The 24563-nt window shown below is 39.6% G+C and overlaps 1 protein-coding gene across 7 annotated transcripts in view; it reads left to right on the plus strand.

The window, feature by feature from the left end:
* The window catches only part of Sorcs1 (sortilin related VPS10 domain containing receptor 1), a 515423-nt gene extending 493856 nt beyond the window's left edge, over positions 1-21567 (plus strand). The window contains exons 25-27 of one of the 7 annotated variants that reach the window (XM_085694085.2): positions 12145-12250; positions 12365-12525; positions 21115-21567. In XM_085694085.2, coding sequence (XP_085550211.2) covers positions 12145-12250; positions 12365-12525; positions 21115-21215 — 368 coding nt within the window. In that variant the 3' untranslated portion in view covers positions 21216-21567. Of the gene's footprint in view, positions 1-12144; positions 12251-12364; positions 12526-13878; positions 17506-21114 lie in introns of those variants that run through there. The other 6 variants (XM_048424036.3, XM_048424035.3, XM_085694083.2 and 3 more) reach the window with 6 other exon arrangements.
* The last annotated feature ends 2996 nt before the right edge of the window (positions 21568-24563 follow it).

Below are 24563 nucleotides of genomic sequence, written 5' to 3' on the forward strand. Positions count from 1 at the left end.
ACAGGAGTTATGTTTCTGGGAGGAAAAGCTAGCAGAAAGAATTGATGTCATTGAAAGTCCACATAACGATCACATTCGAAAGACAGATAATGTATTAAAGATGTGTAGGACTCATCAAGATTGCCAAGACAACAAGAAAAAGATACAGCTGTAGGCAGGGCAGGAGGGGAAAGCACTTAAACCGGGGCAGCTTAATGAGAAAGAAAATCTTTATCTTTCTATCGTTATGGCTGTTTACTTTCCTTCCTATTAGACTTGTTACTAATGTCTTCTGCTAGTCCAATTGCAAACTCTATCTGCCAGCATTATGAAGTTTCTGTCACAAATGACTCAGCAGGTATATTTATGTAGACTTAATGTGGAAGATTAGTTTCTGTACTGAATGAAAATGGCCAAAACTAAAGTAATATGTGAACTTCAAAATGCTGTCTGTTCACCTAAGAGTATAGAACTGGTCATGTTCCTTCACCTAACAGTATAGAACTGGCCATGTTCCTAGGTACAGACATTCTTGGTCGGACTTTCATAATAACATGAACAAACATTTGTGTCAAGAATGACACCTAAATAATTATGATGATGAAGTATCAGTTTCTAACTTGACATTGATCCTGGCATAGCTCTTGCTACCTTATTTATAAAAATAAAAAACAGCTATTTGAACATCAGTGCATTGGACTGCATATCTACCAAACAGAGGGTAATTTCCTTTTGTGCACGGGAAACAGGGCACATTAGATGAAGTGTAGGTGGATTGTGGAGCTTGCAATAGTGTTTTCTAAACTGAAATTAGTATATTCATATATAGGCAAGGAAGATTGTTTGCTGCCTGTACGGCATTTTAGTTCCCGTTTTCTTCTCATCCTCTCATGTCCCTTACAGAAAGGGAAAATCCCCGTGTGAAGGACCACTGTCTGCAGCACTTCATGTCCCTAAGCAGGACTATGGAAACCTTCACAGGGACCATTATCACACACTGCTGCCTCCATTAATTGCTCGGCAGATGTTCACCAGCCTCCTTTTTAAAATGTTCAAGCCAGAGTACGTTGCTGGTGCGAGGCAGTGCATGGTTTGGTTATTCTCCCAGGGAAATGAACTGTCTCCTTTCAGGAATTTACTAGCCTTATTTTGCTCTTCACTTTCACTTCCCTGTTTGTTTTCAGGGGAGCATAAGATAAGCATTTGCAGAAATCTGGGTGTCATTAGAGACTGGATTTTGCTTGTCTCTTCCTGGATTCTCTCTTTGGGAATTCATTAATTTCTGTAGCTACGCCAAGCTAAACTTTGAGCGCAATGTTTATTTTGTTCATAGTCTTTCCTGTGTTTTTTGGAAACTGTGTGATTTCTCTTGAGGGTCTAGCCACATCTGACAGATACATTTCTAGAATTCTCTTTGCAGAAACAAGAGATATGGCGTTCTGTAAGAACAGGGAGAAGTAAAGAACATGTTGTTAAGAAGGCAGAACCAAGGTCACAGCTTGAACAAATACTTTTGGCTTTTAGAAGATTGGTCAACATACAGGGGCTAGGACATGGCAGAACCTACCAGAAATTTAGAACAAGATACACAAATCAGCAACATTTGGGATTTGGGACCAAGTGTGACTTTGTTCAAACTAACCACCCACCCCCAACTTTACCGACTTTCTACATTCCTTAATCTATGTGTATTTTAAGGCTTAGCTATATGCCCACATGTGCTTACCATCTTTACAGAAGCCTTTGCCTCATTACCACCTCCATGTCGGAACTTGTTGATTTTTAAATCTCTATCTGATGATGGTGATTATGGCTATTTTTACTCTCATCTTCCTCACACACCCTGATTTCTAATGAGTAGGGTTCTTAATGTTGTCACATTGTTGCTATTATTCACCAGAGAACTTGCACTTCAGTTGCTCAAGTAATTTTACTTTTACAAATAATCAGGCACATAATACATGACATGTAGAAATATACATATATATCTACAACCAATCTCCATGATCACTGTAGTTGAACACCTGGCTATTTTATCCAATAGGCAACTAAAGAAAACCCATTTTTCTCTATTTTTATCCCATATTATGGAAGTGATAATGAATATTTATTTGTACAATGAGAAAGAACAGTTAAAAGGAACATAATGCCCATGTTTCTTGGAGTTCTGTGTCTCAGAAAAAGAGCAGCAAGAAAGGAGGGCAGTGGAGGCAAGAGTCTGTTATTGAAAAAAGTCTGAATAAAATATAACTTATTGCCCCTTGCTTAGTGCTCTGTATTGCATACTTTAGAGTCAGGATTTCATTGTAAGGAGTGTTTGCTGGTCCCTTACAAATGTCCAAGGTCTGATGCCAAGCATTTGATTTCAGTTGGTTACTACTAAAGAATAAGCCTGAACCATTAACTAAAAGTCTGTTAAGGACGGGTTTTGTCATTTTTGTTTGCTTGCTTTCATTGCTAACTTGGAATGTACTCAGGAACAGTATCTGTTTCAGATTTATCATTTTCTTTCTCCAACCCTTCTATCTTCTATGCCTCATTTGACAATAATGTCTTTCAATTTATGACTCCTGAGGAAGATATAAGACATAGTAAGACCCTTTATTCCTTCTACTCTGGATAGAGCTGAACCACAAATACTAATGCATGAACACAGTAGAGAGGGCAGCAACCATGGGTAAGGCAGTGATAGGGGAGCCAGCTGCGGAAATGATTCTTTAAGTCGTAAATTTAGATAACAGTCCTTTGTAACACAGATTTTTTTAAGGGCTGTTGTAAAACAAAGTGGTGATTTGTTGTTTAGCAAAGAAGGTAAGTTTGGAGGCTTATGTTGGATCAGGTGCCATTAAAAATAAACTCTTCCAGCAATCGGGACTAGGGAGATAAATCTCAGGAGGGAAGACTGAGGCCCTAAACTGTGAACTTCGGCTTTCCACCCCTATCAGATGTCACGGTCTTAGGTAACACAAGTCTGCTGCCATGCGAGCAAGTCCTAGTTATTGGTTTACTTATCTCAGACCCCATGAAGTGTTATTTCTTTGCTCTTATGAGTATTAATCTTCAGAATTAAAATGTCCTTATATTTGACTGGCATGGAGAATGTGAGGCAGTTATTGTCTTATTGGTTGTTCTGTGGTAAAAATAGACACATGTCTACATAAGGACAGACAGTAAGACAAAGAGACCAAGGGGACATTCTGGCATATTCCATTTGAGAACACAATTCCAAATACTAAAATGAATAAATAATTTAGAACTATTCACATTTCACTAGATTAGTTTATTGTGTAAATAAACTGAAATTTGAATAATGGATCCCCTAGAGGAGCTGAAGTTGACTAGTTCTTCAGAACATGTGGTAAATAAAACCATCCTTCATAGGTGGAAAATTGATCTCCAAGCCAAGGTAGGAGATCTTTGCTCTAAATGACCTGATTCGTTGAACTTAAACTGAGAAATACCATAAAATATAGAATAGAGGGATTCGTTGTATAGAGTCAGAAATCATATAGAGGACCCAAGAGACTGCTAATCAAGATCTTACTTTTGGGTCAATATCGCCAAATCATGCTTATATACCCAGTCCCCTTGCCAGTCTCCAGAACACATAAATCCTTCTGCAATGAGCGACAGAACAGACATTCTTCTCCAACATTAAATCTGATCTGCAGCTCTGGGTATTCACTAAAACAGAGAGGTGCTTGTAACACTAATATAGTAATAAACATTAAAATCTAATTCCCTGGCATAGGTATAGGCAGCCCTAATAGTCAGAATGGGCAGATAACAGTGAAAGAAAGTAGGTAATAAATGAAACATACCTCCAAATACAGGATAGAGTATATCCATAATCAAGATAAGTGGCTAAGGGCAGCCAAGAGGTGTGGCTGGGAAGCTGTTGAAAATGATCAAGATATGAGCTAGAATATAAGTGGCAAAGGGAATTGGATGGCCAGGGGCTTTATGAGAGTTAAACAAATGATATTATCTGTGTTCAATTCATATGCTAATATAAGCAGAAAAAACGCTACATCCACCTTTCACTATTTCCACCTATATTTTAGAAAGGCAAGGTTTTGCTCTTAGTTTTCCTGTAGGTTCTTGGTCTCCTACAGTTTAGAGCACAGATGATTAAAATTAAAAGGTTAAAAAGCTAACATTTTTGCAGAGGAAGAGTCTCAAAGCTTATACTGAATGAAAGCATAAAACATACACACCGAGAATATTGTTCCTATCCCTTCTTATCCATTAATTTTTGTTCAAGAAACTACATTTAGAAAAATCGTCCTTTGTCAAGGGCATGCGTGGGTTTTGTAATAAAACTGCTATCTTGGCCTCTGTGCTGATGCCAACTGATTTAACTTCTTTTGCAGGTACAATAAAAAGGTATCAGAGGCACATCAGAGGACTGATATTTCCAGACTTCAGTCTGGTTAAAAGTGAAAGGTGGGGGTGGGGCCAAAAGCGCAGCTTTCAGGCTCATCCTGACACTAAGTGAATTCTGCTCCCCAGCTTCTTCTTGGTGAAGATGCTTTCCATGTGAGATAGCAGAAGCCCCAGGTGGGATGTTGTCGGAACTACAATGTAATCGAAGCCAAAGTATAATCGATGCAGATGCCAAATAGTTGCTGTGGAGCACTCAACTGTGAAGTGAAATAAATTGTTGCAATAACATTTTCCATTTAGAGACGAAATTAGTGCTAGTGAAGTTCTTCACAGTCAATAAATTTATTCGCCTCTTTACTCGCTGATCACCCAGTTATTATTTACAAGTAAGTCATTTATGAATAAAGCCATGATTTTTTTTAATTTCCTTCTGTTTTTCCTAAAATTAAATATATTTTCCTCTTTAAATAACCACATTGTTTCAGAGTAGCTTTAACAGACATGAAATTATTGTGGTACTATAATAAATAATAACAGGTGCCAAGAGAGATAAATATATCTTTCTCTCCAATGTGATTAAATGACTGTAACACCTTCATGTACACACACACACACACACACACACACACACTCATACCAAAGATGAAATAACATCTCAGTTTGCAATAGATTTGTGATCAGTTCTTTTAAGAAGGCAGTCTGCCCTTCAGATAGCCAAGTGATTTCCTGGCATGCACAGGGCCCTGTCTGAACTTAATTTCAGCATGTAAACCAGGTTGGGTGGCATTCACCAGTAGTCCCAGCACTCAGAATATGGAGGCAAGATCACCATCATGAGCCCCATGTTGAGGGGAATCTGTCTTTGTTCCACGTTGGGTTGACATCTGTCAGGCTTCAGCCTCGATGGTTTCAAATGTTCCAGGGTAGGGAAATGTGGATTAGAGATGTTAGGCAGAAAAAACAGGCATACAAAAGAAATAGATGGAGACACAGGATAGAGTTGGGAGGGCAACCCAGTGAATACTCAATGTGCCCATGTTTACTTCTCATAGGTATTGTATACTCTAATCCAAAGAGTTGGGGGAAGACAAAAGACCTCTCTACCAAAATGCAAGGAACCAACAAAAAGATCATCCTCTAAAATACCCAAGGCATCAAGAAACCACACCCTAGATTGGAACTTCTTGTCAGTAGTCACACCCTGGGCTAAACCTCCTGTGAATAACCTTGAAAAAGCAAGAATAGACCCGAACTCTCTGACCTTTGGACATGGTGGAACAAATCCACATCTGTGGGCTCCAGCAGATCACTGAATTGCTCGTGGTTCAGAGAATTAGTATGCAGGACAAAGAAAATATTGGAGGCACTGGTTCACTGTATCATTCCCAGAGAAAGTTCTCAGGTAGAAATTAGATGGCAGCTTTACGTTGGTAAGGTTTATAAGTTCTTTTTTTCTTTTCCTTTGGAATATGACCATTTACAATGATCAGAGGGTTAATAGTATATATGGGAACTCAGGGTGCTGGAGATGGCTCACTATGAAGCTTCCCAGTTAGCTAGCAGAGTTAGAACAAGTATTATGAGACTCATGATTGGGATTGTGTATGAACTTGGGGGGCGGAGCACCATTATCCAAGCTAGGGTGTACTGCAAATGGGAGCTGTTCTGCCCTTCTGTGCCTTTTCCATGCCACAATAATCCCTCTGTGCTGAGCATCAACCTGGAAAGATCTAGAACTATCTAGAAGACAAACTTCTGGCCATGCCTATAGTGGATTCTATGGTTAGGTTAGTAGCTGGCACGTCTTTGCTGGATTATCCAGATAAGGTTAACTGAAGTGTGAAGATTCACCTTAATGCTGCATCCTGAAGGCTTGAACTTCAGACTGGATAGAAAGGTTAAAATGTTTGAGCACCGGGATTCATTGCTCTCATTTCAGGACACAGACACAAGGTGATCAGCAGCCTTATGTTCTTGTCACCATGGCTCCTCTTCTGAAGCAGACTTCCTAGCACAGGTAGCCAAAACAAACTGTCCCATCATTAAGTTGCACTGGTCAAGTGCTTTTGTTTTTTTTTCTATCAAAATATAAAGTATCTAATAGACCTTTCAAACACACATTCTTTCAAATGTTTGGATTACACAGATCTTATATTTAAAGGATTTAACATAAAGTCATAGGTCTGCTTCAGAGGCTGGGAAGGAAAAACTGAGAATCAAAATAGACTGTACTTCTGCAGCTTCCTGACCACAGAAGTCCCAAAGGAGGGATGTGTCAAGAAAGCCCCTTGCTGAACAGGACCTCAATTTCCAAAGGGTCTGTGGTGGAAGGAGGGTACAAAAGATGTGGTATGGCTAAATGTGCTTCCCTCCTGCAAGACTGGATAACTTTCATACACGGATGTGTGCCAAGAATCCCAAGGTGGGGGGATGCCAGGGGTCACAGTGACCTAAGTGAGAGAAACTCTTTCTTCGTCTTTCAGAACTCTCTCTGAGGGATGTCCCTTCAGCAATATGGGGATATTAATACCACAGCTTAAAGCGTTGGCCCTATCTGCTGTGCCAGATGTCACCACAGTCAGTTCCATCTCCTCTGACCTTCACAGCTTTACTACAGCAAAGATTATTTTCTCAGGACTTTTCTTATTATTTATTCCTTGTGTCGTTCACATCATGCATCCCCTCCTATTCATTTTCCTGTCCCTTCGTAGCCACTCTCTGCCCTTGCAGCCTCCTACAGTTGTCACTTGAATTTTTCAGGTGAAGAATTGAAGCTTCCACTATTTCAGTTATCCCAGAAAGGTAGGCCTAGAATCTGATTCTGCAGAGTATATCACATACTGAACCCTGCAGGCAGATGAATGGTTCTAGAAAACTTCATATTGAGTGAGGTAACCCAGACCCAGAAAGACAAATATCACATGTACTCACTCATAAGTGGCTTTTAGACATAAAGCCAAGAAAACCAGCCTGCAATTCACAATCCCAGAGAACCTAGACAACATTGAGGACCCTAAGAGAGACATACATTGATCTAATCTACATGGGAAGTACAAGACGACAAGATCTCCTCAGTAAATTGGGAGCATGGGGACCATGGGAGAAGGTTGAAGTGGAGGGGAGAGGAAAAGAGAGGAGCAGAGAAAAATGTATAGCTCAGTAAAAATCAAAAATAAAAAGTTACAAAAGATCTTAGACATCTAGTTATCTAATCTGCATACCCACAAAAAATCACGGTGTAATTTGAAGAGCAGAAAAACTTGAAGCTGGAGGTTCTCAAAGACATCTTAAGGTTAGCCTCCAGTCATATTCATACTGATACTGCGGTGATCCCCAGCCTTTCTTCCTAGAGCCATGGCAGAGACAATGCTGACAGAGTATGCTTGTGAGGACACGATCTGAGTACACTGACTCAACAAATGTGTTCCAAACTGACATCTAGGCTACTGTGTCAAGTCAGCATCTCAGACATGGCAGAGGAAAATCAGCTGAATCAATTATCAGATACCTGGCTACACATGATGTCCATATTCAGACTGAGACTAACACTATGGTGCAGGCTTGGGACTTGCCTTGCAAGCCTGAGGGTGTGAGTTTGAACTCCAGGGGCCACATCAAAGAGAGAAAAAAAGCAGGGTGGCCAGATACAGGGGTGCTCCTTGTAATCTCAGCCCTGGAGATGCAGACAGACAGATGACCAGTCAGCCCAGCCAAACCTGCAAGTACCAGGCCAGTGAGCAGCACCCAAGGAACTGGCCGTTCTCTGACCTCTACACACATGTCATGCCCATGTACCCACACAAACACACAAAACTGTAATGCAAACATATCTCAAGGCCAAAATTGTTCTATCCCTACCTCAACATAGGTTCACATAAAGTCGCTTGCTGGTGTCTATTTTGTGTATTATCTTTTGTAATAAATATTTTATTGAGGATGTTTAAAAAAGGACAAATACTGAACCCCAACTCTGGAGTTTTATTTGATTTGCACATACACAGCTGGGACTATTTATTTAGCATTTCCTATATGTCTGTCACCCTTTTATGGAAGTGGTAATATTTCTATTACTATAATCAGCTCAGACCCATGTGAATGGAATACAATAATTCAAAGCATATCCTAGTTCCTCACAGGGTTTTAGAAATGGTGTATGAGCAGAAGTGTGGGGTGTCCAATTACCTAGGGCAATGCTTGTATCCATGTTGTGCACTGTGCATTTGTAATGGCAAAAACCTTCTAGGCACTTTCCTTCCTCACAGCTACCGTGTTGAAGCTGCAACTGAAGAAGGATTAATTTATGCTAATTCCACACAACAAGCCCAAATCCATTTATCAGCAGTTTCCATTCCTTAGCAATGCATACGAACACACCTAAACGTGGGGGAAATTAGGATAGGTGGCTGCTGCTGTATGAAGCAGTAATAGACCCCCTTTATATGCAGGTAGAGATCAGCAAGCATAAGCCAACCAAGGAATCCTGAGGACAGCGCTGCTCACTCTCCCTACTGCTGTTGGCTGTGCTGCTCCCCTGTCTCTGAGAAATGGCTAAGAGATGCAGAACTGAGGTGTCTAATGGATCGTACCCTGTAGATCCCAAATGCAGAAACTAATGCTCTCAAAAGAATGTGATAATTTCCCAACAGTATTAATGCTGCTTCATTAAGAATGATCATCTGAGTGTGAATGATGTAAGGTTGGAAAATTCAACCCAGAAAAGAGTAAAGTAGTAGATAGGAGGTGGAAGAAAAGATAAGTTAAGTTGTGTCTATGTGTGCACACACATGTGCATGTGTGTTCCCCTTCATATATGTAGGAACAGAGTTAAGGTAATTTCCCCTTATTATTTTCCATGCCTTTCAAAGTTTGTGCCAGGCATAGTGGTGTGTACCTTTAATCCCTGGGTTCAGAAAGAAGGCAGAGGCAGGCAGAGCTCTATGAGTTAAGAACCAGCCTGGCCTGCATCGTGAATTTTAGAATAGCCAAGGCTTTATGTAGAGACCCTGTTTCAAGAGAAAAAAAAATAACAACAAAAATCTTAAAATGTTACCCCTTCAAGTAAGCTTTGTGGTTTTCTTAACTGTTTCTTACTTCTATCCTGCTTGTGCTACAGGGTCCTTCTGATTAGTACGTGCATTTTAACTTCAATAATGCCTCTGACTGTCCTCATCGTCTGTGGTTCCTCTGGACTTCATTTGTTCACTGAAAATTAATGGTTCACATTATAGACCTTTTGCATTATATCCTCATTCCTTTCATATGATAACAATACTGTGATAACTAATAATGATGGATAAGGAGAAGCAGAGTTATTTCAAAATAATGCAGTGGTTGAGCTTGTGGGAACTGTGTGCAAATACAAAGACAACAAGATTGGTTGGGAGAAGACAGTTGTACTATCATGATCTTTCTGTCTGCCTGTCTGTCAGTCCATGACCCATCCCTTTGCATACACAAGTATGTGTCACCAAAGCTTAAAAGTCTATGATCCAGTCTGGTCTAGAGAGCAAGTTACAAGATAGGCTTCAAAGCTACACAGAGAAACAAAATGTGTATGATCTAGGAATCTAGGAACCTAAGCACTCCTTTTAAAGCGTAATATATTAACTCATGTCAATTGTGAATTTTTTAATATGCTATCTATCACCTTTGCCTTAACTTCTTTCCTGAAAAAATGTACTTTCTAGTTTCTGGTCCTTTATATTAGATGGGGCATATAGAATTGTATTTGTGTGTGTTTGAATAGCTCAGACTCAAGTCTTCTTTCTTGTGCTGACTAGTTGAAGTTCTGTATGGCATTTAGCACTGGACACCTAACTGCTTTTGTTTGTGTCATGTGATTGATAGCCCTTGCCTTCCATCTGTGAAAAATAGTCAAGATAACATTTGTAACAATGGAATGTGTTATTTGCTCCTGTGATATTCCACCAATAGCAGCATGCATGCAGATCTGTTTCTGGGCATTGTTAATGGCACCAAAAGCTCAATTTTCTTAGTTTAAATATGAAGCACCTTGGATTGGGTGTTCCACCACACTGAGGTTGCCCAATCAGCTCACACACAAGGACATTCATTGCACAAAGTTGCTAGACTTACAGCAGAGACAGAACAATCGGGTTCCTTATACTCAGTGCTTACTAAGAGCTGATTCTTCTGCATGAATTAAGTCCATTTCCTGAGTAGGAAGCTTAGACTTTTACTTTGCACCAGCTTTATGTTCATATGAAATATGCTTTCTAATAGTAGCTGAAATATAATCTTGCAAAAATCAGACAAAGCCGATGCAGTCATGGCTATTGCCTGAGACCATTAATATTGTAGTCATTTGCCCCTGAACTTTTCTGCTTGGATGACCAGAGCATCACCTTCTTGGCTCTCAACAGAGAAAAGTCATAGAAAGGGCGCTTAAAGGTCACCTGCATTTCTGGGTATTGGGCTTTGCTTAAATGGATGGAAGGTAAAGGTCACGGTCCATGCTTCTGCAAGTTTCAGGTGGATTGTTTTCAGGTTTGAGCTGCACCACGTTTGCCAATTGTCAGTTCTTGACATGGCAAACGTTAATTGCAAACAGTCTTTACAAGTGTGAAAAGCTTGACCTTGAGGATGAGAGTTGGGGTTGGGGAGCGATGTTTCATAGAAGTGACTTATAAAGAAAACTCAGAGACAGAACCTCAAGCATACAGGTATTTCAACTTTGTCTGTGAGGAAGCTCATATGTGAAGTGCTGGAGTTCCTGGGGTAGGATGCCATCTCAAGCATTCACTGAGTTTTCTGGGTGCAAAATGAAATGTTAGCATGCTCCATAGCTTTTCAGTTCTTTGTCTTGCTTCTGCCAAGGTAGAGATACAACTAAGTCATAATTCTCTCTCTCTCTCTCTCTCTCTCTCTCTCTCTCTCTCTCTCTCTCTCTCTCTCACACACACACACACACACACACACACACACACACACCTCCTATTTATGGTTTGACTGTTCTTTGACTGTGCTTAGTTGGTAAAACTTGCATATAATACATACAAACCATACAAAAGAATAGTATTAAGAAAAGAAATGCAAACTATTTCTGACTTACAATAGTTTCCCATGTTTCTACCTTATAATAACATGGAAATGTACCCATAGAACCCTTCTGCTGCTCCTTTTAGTATACTACTCAGTAAATTACATAAAACATTGAATGTTTTATTACAGAGTAAGTTTTTTTTTTTTTAAAAAAAGATGATTTTACCCAACCAAGTGTATGCTCAAGTAGGGGCTCTGAGCACAACGAAGGTGAGCTTCACTGAGCTATATGGAGTAGGTTCCATGTTTGATACTTCATTCTTACAGTGGCTTTTTATCAGAATGTAAACTCATCAGTAACACATGTTGGTTAATTAATTATAATGACAGCAGCAATGCTAGAATGAAAGGAAATGCTTATAAAGAGATTGATTAGTAGATATAACAACTCGGTCCTCAAAGACATCCAGTCAGTTATGTGCTATTATTCTTTAGCTACATTAGACAAATTAAGATGAAGCAAATAGTCCAAGTCTAGACAGTAGACGTTTGGTTGAACAGAGCTAGGACCTCTTCTGTTTTCCCTTGATCCACTGTAGGTCTTGGACAGACAGGTTGGAGCATTTTCAGGATGGAGGCACACTCAGATGCATGCACAGCTGTGGTCCAGTGACCTGTAGATCCCACATGGTTTTCCAGGACCTACCAATATTGTGTGTGAGCCATATGGACCTTCTCAAGACTCTTCTAATGTTTGTACTTTGTCTGCTCCCCCAGCCCCCCTGGTGGACCTCACTCCAACCCACAGTGGATCTGCAATGCTGATGTTGCTCTCAGTCGTGTTTGTGGGTCTGGCTGTATTCGTTATCTACAAGTTTAAAAGGTGCGTGTTTCCCCATCCATCCCCTGCCCCCAACCTCTTCCCTCTTTCCGACAGGCTCAGAAGCACTGAATCAGCTCTGGGACAGGGCAGTGATGCTTTCTGTTAATGTTTTAGGAAGATCCCGGGGATTAATGTTTATGCCCAGATGCAAAATGAGAAAGAACAGGAGCTGATCAGTCCAGTCAGTCACACTGAAAGCAGGCCCAGTGTCCCTCACCCTGACCTCAGGTGGCCTGGCCAGCTTGTAGATGAGAAGGTGGAATCGCAGCACCTAGGTAAATGATGCCCAGTGGTCATCAGCTGCCCAGGCTGAGTAGTCCACACTAACCCACCTTCTAACCCCTTTTTGGCTTCATGTAACCACTTTTTTTCTGTTCTAACACTTGTGAGAGAAACTGCTAAAATGCCCCTTTCTTGCTCTTTTGTAGTTTTTTTTTACTCTCCTTTAAATTTCCCTCCTTAAAAAAAAAAAAAAGAAAGAAAATCGGTTTCTAAAACTCCAAGCTTCAAAGTACATTAGCAATGAACATATAGTCTTTCACTACTGCTACTGAAGGAGGGAAAGCTGCCGCGGCTCGGGGAGGTAGGGAGAAAGTCAGGCAGTAAGCAAGTTGTGCACAAAACCGCAGTCTCTCCTACAGAGAGCTCTAAGACCAGACTGTTTTAAAATACCAGAAGAGCCCAACAGAAGAATATTGGCTAACCTGACAATTAGAAAAAGATTTTGGTGTTGTATTCTGTTTTTGGTCAATGGCTGTCTTGAAACTATCACCCATATGAAAACTGAGAACAAGGAAGGGCGAGCAGTTTGTAGAATATTTAGGATTTGGGGATGTTAAGAGACCAATTGGAGAATTAGGCTAGAGAGGTGCCTTTCTCTGTGATAACTACAAACGTCGGCATTGGATGACAATGTTGCTTTGTCTCCCTGGAGCCAAAGCATGGGAGTCTGAGACCTAGCTGGAGGAAGCCTACAGCTCAGCTGGTAACTCTTACTCTATTACAGAGGATGTTTTTGAGGAACTAAGACAGTTCCATGAGGAACCAGAGAGCCGATCCCTCTCCCTCCTTGGGTGCTGCTGTCTATGGCTTACTAAGATGGGGAAATTGCAGGATAGTTCATGCTTCATGCTAAAGTCATGAGGCCAGATCACGTAGAATGCCTTCAGAGACAAGATTTTTAATCTGCTGCTTGGAAACAAATGAGTTTAAATGGATATGAGAAAGGCTGTGGCTATATTGGGGAAGTTTAAATGCAATGAATAGCACTAGCCAGGGATAATAATAACAATTGCAGCCACATCTGGTGTTCAATTTTCACAGTTCATTTTCTTTCATTTGGTGGAGACAGGGTAATAAAAAGACACAATAGCATTGGGTTAAAAAGTATAAAAGCTTTTCTGTCTGACTGTCCTACTCTGCCTATCTGCTTCCAAAGCATCCCAAATGCTGCATGAACTAGGGGGTCGTTTGGTCCTCTGTCTCCATTTCTGTAGTGTGAAACACAGTGCCTGCTTATTAAAGTGACAGTTCCTCCTTTGCTAGCCACATCTCGTGCATATTGCAGTCTCTGATTCCTTTCTATTTCCAGTGCATTAAATGAGTAAGTGTTACACGTTTTCTCTTAGGAGAGTAGCTTTACCCTCCCCTCCCTCCCCTTCTTCTCAACCTGGTGACTCATCTCTCCGATTGCAAAGATCAAGACAAGCCACTCCACCTTCATCACCAAAGCGGGGATCTGCTGGGGCACAGTTTGCAATCTAAGGAAAACCCCCAAAGACTACAGGAGACCTGCTGATCAGAAAGAATTGCGCTCTTGTCAAGTCCATCACCCTTCCTGACCACTAACTTTGTGTTTTCTTTTTCTTCTGTTGTTCTGTTTCCTATTTTGCCAGGAAGTATTTCCATAGTTGCTGAGAATCAAAGCACAAAAGAAATCCCTACCTATGTAAATGTTTGAATGGAGGACGCCAGTAAAACAAACAAAAATAAAATAAAAACAATCAAAATCTAAAGTAACAAATAAACACTCACTGCATCGGAACTTTTAAATTCTTCAGACACAGACAACAAGGGTTTTTAGCTTTAAGCCTGTGCATGTGGACAATACCTTGAGAACACGTTCGGAGGGGCAGTCTACAGGTGCTCTATTTTAATGGAAAACACTCCTCTCCCCCTCTCTTCTCTTTTTCTGATCGGTCGTGTTTGTAGAAAATTCATAACATATACAGGCCAAGGAAATCTGCATGTATTTTTGGAAATATTCTTGGCTCTAGATTTCACAGCTACTTTAGCACGACAGGCTGATGGTGGATTAGCCATCTCCAGCCATTTTCACAAGACACAAAGACGTGCACAGGAGTTTGAAACCCTGAGCTGCTTCTCTGTTTTACTTATTGGTATTTTTCCTTTCTAAGTTAGTCTTAGAGGCTCTGTTGGTCAGCGGTGACCTCAGGCTGATTTCTCTCCATTCTCTGTGGCCGCAGGAACAAAGATCCTTCATAAAGATTCATATCGATGTAGGCAGGTTTAATAGGAACAGAAGGGAGATTGGGAAACAAAACATATCAGAAATGGACCTCTGTTTCCTGCTCAACTTTTCTCCTTGCCCCAAGTAATGTAAAAACAAAAACAAAACAAAAAAAGTGGGAAAATTTTTCCAGTACATACTTGTTATTATGTTTGTTTGTTACCTGTGTGTGGACATGTTTCTCTTGATGTCTCTCAATTTTTTCCTCTTTATCCCCCATTATCTTTCGACAGCTCTCATGTTTTCTCTTCAAATGTGTTGCTAGATTTTGGCCATTAAACCTGTTAATTCCAAACACTGGCCTAGCCGATGCCAACCCTGGCGCCTTCTCTCGCAGGTCTTCATCCAATCAATTTGCTACACTCCCACGCATGCCAGCTTCCCCCACTCTGGCCAGGCTGCTGCATCCTGCCCAGCTGGCGTCAGTTACATTTCCCCTTATTCTTGTCCTCTAGAATCTTCTTTTGCCAAATACCTCTGTCTTTCCCACCTGGAAACATATACTTGTGTGTGAAAGAGTTGATACACGCAAAGCAACCCAAATCTGGCCATATACTTTGGAAAGTAAAGCATATAGAGGAACAGTGATGGTTTTCTGTGCACTAACAAAGATCTTATGTGATCTGAATCTAGAAGATTCTCATGAGAAATGTTTTGAATGTATGACTATATTGCAGGGTAATATGTTCTATGATAGTTACTGTTATCTGATATTTCCTCTTTAGAATAACCATGTTTATAAAATAAAGCTGATTTTTAACCAGAAGGAGAAGTAGGTTAATGGACTTACCACATGAAAGTATTGAAAAAAATGATAAAAATCAATCAGTCTTCTCTTATATCTGGATGAGGCTTTGGCCATTTAAGATGATCTCACTGATTTCATGTGTGCAATTTTGATCTTTGATTGCCATGGTATTTATAAGGAAAAAAAAGTCAATATGAAGAAAGAATATCTGCTTACAGAAAGGTAAGGTTCACAACCTTTAGGGCCTTAAAAACAAGAAAAAAATCAGTTTCCTAAGAGAAATCATGAAAGAAGACTCACAGAAAGAGGTCCTTTCATATGACTGAAGTCTCCTTTTTTCTCTGGGTTAGACCAAGACCACTCCTAAGTTAGGATGAAAGACATTTTAGTAAACTACTTTTAGAACCTAGCCTCCTTTTTGGCTGTGTCCCAAGGCTAACAACAGAGGATTGGCAAGGACCCCCGGTGTATCCCAATGATTAGTATGATTTCTACACTTGTGTGGCCGATTCAGTGACTACATGACCCCTGTACATGTATGGCCGAGGAAATGGGAGAGTAGAAAAACTGTTGTCAGAGGTTATTCAAGAAGAAAGCTTTATGGTAGAAGATGCCCATTTGATTTGGGCAGTAAATTATACCTGGGGACGTAATCAGTCCCCAGCCTGCCAGGTATCCTATCTCATAGGAAAAGTCGTCATTGATTCTCTTCAATTGGAGTCCTCCATAGTTAGTCTGGAAGACAAAGTATTTGAAAACCAAAACACATTCATTCAAACCATCACAGGGAATCCTCGGAGTTGCAGTTCAAATTATTCTAACTAGAAAATTATTATTGAGAAATGGAGACCACTCATGATTCAGTACAGGGTCTTGCCTAGAATAGTATTGTGAAACATAGTTCCCGGTGAAATGACGGTGAGTGAAAGAAGAGGCACAAGGAAGCAGGGGCTGTCAATCTTCCTCTAAAATAGAGACGGGCATGAGATACCTGACATCCTGGAAAGTGACCAAAGTGGTCAGCGATAGATGATAGATCGAGCCTCTCCAGTGTCCTCATGTGCCTCTCCTCAAAGTTCCCTCCCTCCTGTAGGTAACTGGTGAGGCAAGGTAGTGCTTAGAGGAGACCTCATAGTTCCTGTAACCTGGCCTCGCGGTTCTCAAAGTGTCAGGCTTAGGATGACAGTATCACTGTCACCTGTACTTCTTTGAAATGCGGATTCAAACCAGGCTCAAACACACCATGCTATGTTGGAAATTCTAAGGGATCGATAGTGCTGTTTTCTTCTTATCGGTCACGGTGCTCCCCGCAATATGTTTCAGCAAGTCATGTAGGTGATTGTGATATACACTCAAGTTTGAGAACCTCCATACCAGGTCTTGCTGTAAAATCCCAAGGAGAAAGTAACATTGAGAACTTACATGTGGGAGGGACCCAAGTGCCTATCTCTCACTAATAGCAGACGCAAGTACGATGAGGAGTCTGGTGAACTCAAGGCCAAAGGAGCGTGGGGAGGAATGCGTAGACAGTAAGATTTGAGGCAAGCTAAAAAATGGATACTGCAACATTGCTTAAAAGCCCAGAGGGCAAACTGTGCACGCTGTACCCTGAACTACCCACCACCATTTCCCCTTTGCCTTATTCCTAATTGGATTCACTGTCCAAATTGCAGAGGTTTGCTTTGATTTTCTTTTCCAGAAGTTCCAAACAGCAACATTGAAAGCAATGGGGTGCTTGGCAGCTGTTCTGTGTTTTCCAGGATTCCAACTAAGCATTGAAACCCCTCATTTGCCAACTTATTTTTATAGGAAGCCAATTTAAAAAAAAATGAAAGTTTTCTTACAGTATCGGAACTACTTCTAATTTTAAATGACTTTTTTGATGTATTTTTTGTTAAATACTATGTAGTGTAATGTATAATTGCTCTTGTTTATTGCTTTTACAATCATATTTATTAAACGGATAATGTCTCTAAAGTCTCGACCTCAATGTGTTTATTTACTATCAAAACAGGGTCTAGATATTTTATATAAAACTGATGCAGTTATAAGACTTCATAAATGCTGATTGTGTGAGGGCACCTTTAACTCTGTACCCTTCCGTTTTTATCTCACAATGTGCTCTGTTCCCTGAACTCTATTTTTCATCCCAATTGACTGTACAATGTCTGTTACTTTATTCAAGTACAATGTTGCATTTAAAGATCACTCCAAAGTGGTTACTTTGCAATGAGCAATATGTTTGTTGCTATTAGTTCAAATGTGTAGTCTATTAATAAGGAACAAAACTATTTTTTAAGAAAAACCGTTTGATTACAGAAGTACGAAACCCGAATGCAATGAAATGGAACTTGAGTCATGTTCAGGGCTTTTTCGGTAGACCGAAAGAACTTTGTACTACGAACTGGAGAAGGAGCTTCTGCATCTGTCTGTGCAGCTGTGTGACCTTGAGCAAATTTGCTCCCACAAACACAAACTGCAGTGTCTTCCTGCATATAGTAGGAGGAGGATGACCCCTTCTAGTTTTGTCATTCTTTGTGGGGGAGTCATTTCCAAAAGAAGGCTATAGGTGGTTTGAAATTAGTAGAAATAAAAATGTGGACAAGATAAAAATAGTTTTCATTCATGTGGCTTGCCCACATAATTCCAATTTCATTGGATATATATTGTTCCTCATATTGGGTCTACAAACACTAAACCACCCTTTGCCTTCCCAAAGGTCTATTGGGGTTAGAATGTCACTGCTAATTAGCTCAGTTTCAGAATGAGAATATTGACTGTTTTTAGCCTGTCTTTAACTTTACAAATTAAGTAATCTGATCCTTCTATCTTTTCAAGGCCAGAAAGTACGTTGTTCTGTCTTATCAGAGTGGGCCATCTCTTGTGTCAGTCAGGGTGGGGTCAAAAAATAATGTTCCTAGGTAATTCATACAGAAGTGATTAAATATGAGATTTGTTGCTTAAATAACAAAAGAGGCAATTTGCCAACAAAGAGCACACATGCCTCAAGAGGAAGCCTGTAATTTTGCAAAGCTGGAGGGACACAGGTATTTCCAGAGTTCTTGGGCTGGGACAACTAATTGAAGCCGAGGACACAGCATCTACATCTAGCCAGAACTCAAGCCATGGAGAAGGCACAATTCAGGCCAGTGATGCTTCCGTTGTGGGCATCAGATTCTATGAGATGCCAATTAATGAGACAGAGAGTAGAAAAGGGAGTGTAGAGGGTGAGTTTGAAAGAACAGACTAGTCAGTGGAACAACCAAGATCCAATGGGCAGAGCTCCTTTGTCGACACACAGATTAAATGGACATGCCCTTCTCTGACTTGTTTGTCATGTGTACATATTTAGATGGTTGATGTCGTGTGTAAGTGAATGTGGTCTGTTATACTTTTCTTCCCAAATCTATATTTTAGCTTATTCTTTACATGCCTTCATCATTGACCACTGGACATTGCCATTAGGGGGCACTAGATAGATGTCTGATGAAACTCAAACCCTGATTCTTAGCTTAGCATTGTCAGTAAGTCCATTTTATTTAGCACTGATCTCTGAGGTGGCTTCACAGGGCAAACCTAACACGGCCAGCACCTCTAATTACATGTCCAATTGCTATTTGTCAAGAATCAACACCTCCCTGCCCTTCCTCGCTGCCAGTGCTCAAACTGCTGTGTTCAGGAGCTATTCTTAGACATTAATTTAAGGAAAATAATTGCTGTTTAGAAAAAAAAGGAAGGAAAAGTACTAGCTAGAAAGTGGGATAAAAAAATCAAAGTCCTAATTTTGGTTTCTAAATCATCAATAATTTCTCTGTTTCTTTTCTATGGAAATAATAGAAACGTGTGTTTGAAAAAATCGTGTTTGGGACAAGCAAGGTAACTTTAGAGATGTTTGTACATAGCCTGACAACGGCCTGAACTCAATCCAGATCCCACAAGGTGGCAGAAGTGAACTGACTCCCAAGGGTGGTCCTCTTACCTCTATGTCTCTATGTGTTCATCCTGCTATGCATGCACTAGCACACGCGCGCGTGCACACGCGCGCGCACACACACAATTGATTAAGAAAGAAAAAGGAATATTTAAAGGAAATGCAGATTTGGATGTTGCTTTCATAATAGGAGAATCAAAAAATGATTCCAAGTGAAAAAAGTTGCAAGAAAGTGACTATTATAAATGATATGGCATACACTGATAGGAATCTGTGGTTTACAGTATATATATATATATATATATATATATATATATATATATGAATTTATCTGTATGTGCAAACATAGTTATAGACATTGATAACACAAATGCCAATAAGGCAGATATTTTATAGCTGCCTTCATAAAATATGCATGCTAATGGGATACTAAGGAACTATATAGTTCACTATAACATATACTGCTATTTTACATAAATGATAGTTTCAAGACACAGAGGTGTAAAAATAAAACATCATAGGAATTGGAGTGATCGGGACAGGGTAAGGAAGAGGGTAGTTTGTCTTCAGAAGCAACCATGTCTAGATGTCCAGGGAATGTTTCTCTTGGATCTGAAAGGCTGAAAACTAGACAATCTGTTTGGAGACAAAGTGCATTGCTTGTTTTCAAAGTTAACCTTAGAATTGCATCACCCAGAAAACAAAACCAATTAGGAATGCTTATGGGAAAATAGACTTCTCATAATCAAGGGGAAAGTGTGTTAAAAAAAAAAAAGGAATCTCCACACTATGAAATACAGCACAATAAAAGTCCCCCAACTCACAGAGCATCACAAGGAAAGCCCGGCAAGCACCTTCACATACTTCATGTCTGGAAGCTCAAAATAGATGAAAAACAATTAATAGGTATCAACCACACTAAAATGGGAGGGCAGATTGATTTTTTTGTTTGTTCTGTTTTACACAAAATAATACCATAGAATAGTGCAGTTGATAGTTTGAAAGTAATTTGAACTGGCTTTTGTGCTGAGGCAGGAGGATCACTACTCGCCTTAGCTACTTAAGGATGCCATCCCAAAAGCAAAACAAAGAGGAAATATTTGAATATAGTAGTTGAAAGAAGAGGTCCTTTCTGGAAGGAAAGGAGAAAGATAAAAACATAAGACAACCCTCATAGCTATCATCATTTCAGCCCGAGACCCCTAGATAAGCATGGCATCATCACCCAATTCCCACACCTGGAAGCAACACACAGTTTACAGATTGCACAGCAATTCACATTTGACAACCTGACTCTGCTCCCAGGAATGCTAAGCTATCATTAGAGCCGCATTACGGAGGGTTATGTGAAGCCAGCATTTGAGGTTCTCTATGACAAGGCAAATGAAAGGTTTTAAAGGAAGGCACACACTTCCAAATATAAAAGCATGTCATGAACAACACTAATGTATTTAGATATGTGTCTGTATGTACCTGCTTAAAAGCTTAAAATAATGTTTATATATATGTATGTATATATATATACATATATATGATGTTAACAACAGCTTTTAGGTATAGAAGAAAAGACTTAATGAGTGCATATAAACTAATTAAAAACATCATGACAGAATTGTATTTAACATAGATGATTTCCATTAAAATTATTTTTCTAGAGGCTGGAGAGATGGTTCAGCAGTTAAGAACATTGGCTGCTCTTGCAGAGGATCCGGGTTCAATTCTCAGCACCAACAAGGTGGCTCACAAGCATCCGTAACTCCAGTTCCAAGAGATCCGACATCCTCTTCTGACCTCCACAGGCACCAGGAACACACGTGGTGCACAGATTTACATCCAGGCAAAACACCCATACACATAAAATAAAAATAGAATTATTTTTCCTAAGTAGAGGCATAAGAAAATTTTGTGAGATGTGAACAGCAGAATTTAAAATATTTCAGGATGAAATAATAGTTTGCATAGAAACCACCAGGCGAGAACCTCAGTGACAGAGGTCTACTTGCCTAACATGCAGTGCCCTGGATTCATTCACCAGTACCTGCCACAAAATGTGAATATGTACACACATGTAAATAAGGAAGACTGAATAAAAATCTAAAAAAAACATATATTACCCCTTGTTATTTCTAATTTCTAAGATCATGGATGGTTTAGTTCATTCTCTTTGTCTTTGAAATGAACATGTAGTCAGTCTGCATACACTTGGACTAAATGTACTTTAAATCAGTTATAAAAGACATTATTATAAGGAACTCTATATGCCTATTTAGTAATAATATAATTGTAAACTGTATATAAAGTTCCTAGGAGCATCACAATTATTGAAGTATGTAATTATTCTCTTTAAGAACTAAAAGTTAAACAACTCTGAATGTCATTTTTATCCATTGAAATTCATAGTGAGATGAGAATATTACTATGCTGTTTTCGTATCTGTAATCCATGAACTTTCTGAATATATTTTATTCACTTTAATTAAATTTTTAGGTTATCATGGAAAGCAACGAGTTTCACTTTGACATTTTCTTAACATGTGTCATTATTTTTTACTGTCATTTGTTTCCTCACCCACTACAATGAACTTCCAAGGTTCAAAATACTTAAAATGTATAATCGTACTATCCATGTACACACACATACATATTTATATATGATCTGGATAACAAATTTTATAGCATAAAGGTATGGTAACTAGATTAAAGAAAATGTTATAGCATGCTGGCAGATAAAAGTGCACAATTATACATTATATATGTACATTCACACATACGTAAAAGTTGACTTTATGTGTTATATGAAAAGAAGGGACAGTGATCTGTTATGGGTCATAAACACACAGGAAGATGTGCTATGATGAGACCTAGACCTATTGTTTACAATGTTTTGTCCATCCCAAACCAAGGCATTTTGAAGACTGTCATTCTTAAACCATAATAATAAGCTCCAATAATAGAAAAAAATGCAGGCAGATTTACTCTGAGTTGGGTGTGGAGGTTGTTGCACATGCCCGCCACCTCACCTTTCGTAGTCATCTTGTTGATTTTCTAACAAGCAGCTGTTTCTGTTAGCCTGTTTCAGGCACTAATAAGGGTGTCAACCGCACTTAGTAACAGTACCAAAGTGTTTATAGTACTTCCCATACCAGGGCACACATACAGGCTTGACAAGTGGCTGGGATTAGCCTACTCAAAGTGAGTACTGAAGAACTCTGGAGAGGAAGTTTTCATTGGCCAGTGCCAAGGCACAAAGGCATTACTAACAGAATTCGACATAATTATCCGTGGGAATCACATATGCAAATGAGGGTGAGGATGTGTTAGGACACTAAGCCCTCAGCCTCAAGATTTTTCTATTGAAAATAAAGAGAATTAACACAGAAGTAAAATGAAGAAATTGAGAATAATGACTACAATAATAGTAGAGCAACTCTTATTTTTTAAAAATTGTATATATCACTGTGCACTCATTATGCTATTCAATTATTATAAGGACTTCAAGGGAGAGTGGGTGTTTTCTCTTTTGTTAAGTGGAGTTCAGAAAGCAGGAAGGACACACTGTGATCATTGTCCCAGAAATGAATTCCCCAGGGGTCCTGCTCCCATCAGGGCTCAGCTGTGTGCTCCATTAAACCGAGCTCTTCAAAACCATGCAAATCATTTTCCAACTTCTTCATGTGCCACATTTCACAGGGCTCAAAAGCAAAGCAGACACAGTTGTCCTCAGCAATGTGCCAGACCAAGTTTCTGTCTGGAAGAGTGCCCAGAAAAGATTGAATTCACCCTTCTCTTCTTCAGATCATTGCTGCTGCTGGAAATTTAACGGATCTTGTCAAGGGCTATGGATGCGTAGCCTCTGAACATCCGGAGAAAAGGGAGGGTAGATGTAATCTTCCCCACCTCTCACTTTTACTCCCCCCCTCCATTACATCTCCTTAACTAGCAAGCACAATGGGACTGGGTGTAATTTTTTTCCCAAAGAAATAACCAAGAGAACTACTGAGAGACAAAGAAGGGGAGGTAAATTTTGTTTACTAATTGTTTGTACTTCCGAAGCCTATCCAGTACATTATGTATTTGCAAATTTCCTATAAATAATTATTCCTTTATTTTATTCTCTAGAATTTATATAAAAAACAATCCAAAGTGCTTATGATGTGATTCAAGAAAATACAAATGGTTTAATAAAAGCAGGGGCCAAAAAGCCATCAGAAATTAGAGTTAAAACAAGGCCAGTTGGACTGGGACTGAAAGAGGACGTGATCTAACCAGACTCTCCGAATTTGGCCGGATTCTCTGACTGTGGCTGACCCGAAGTCTTTCTGAAAAGCCATTGACTATGACACTGGGACCTGTTTCCTCTACATATAATGGATTTTGGGGATCCAGTCTGTTTGGACACTCACCTTCCTGGACCTGGAGGGAGGGGGAAGGAACTGGAACTTCCCACAGGGCAGGAAACCCTGACCGCCCTGGGGGACGAAGAGGGAGGAGGAGGGGGAGTAGGGGGAGTGGGAGGGTGTTGGGAGGGGGGGTGGAAATGGAAACTTTTATAATTTAATAAAATTTACTAAAAAAAAAAAAAAAAAAAAAAAAAAAAAAAAAAAAGTTGTGGTGGTGGATACTTACCAGGTTAAAAAATAGATGGGGATATTTGATTAAAATATGCAAATATTGAGTTAGATGTGTTCATTTAAAAATGAGGGACTTAACATTAGAAAGTTTAACCACATTTCAAAGATTACACAATTTTTTTCAAAATATGGTACAGTATTTATACAAGGAAAAAAGTTATCATTCTTCTAAAAGTGGCATAAAATTCTTTGCTAGCCTTTGCTGCTGAGTTACACACATAAAGAGTTATTCCATTTTACCTGCCTTGACATGAAACACAGGAGAGGTGGGCCATCTAAGCTCTCCAGAAAGAAACAATTGGTTTTTGCTTCTGTCTTCAAGAAATAAGTGGATATACAGGAAATCTGTTGCAAATACCAACACTAAGTAATCTGACACCTAGTAAGTCATACCACATATCTAACACACACACACACACACACACGCACGCACACACACACACACACACACACACACAAACTTATCTTTACTTT

This window comes from Myodes glareolus, chromosome 7 (genome assembly GCF_982192425.1).
Source record: "Myodes glareolus chromosome 7, mMyoGla1.1, whole genome shotgun sequence".
Lineage (NCBI taxonomy): Eukaryota > Metazoa > Chordata > Mammalia > Rodentia > Cricetidae > Myodes > Myodes glareolus.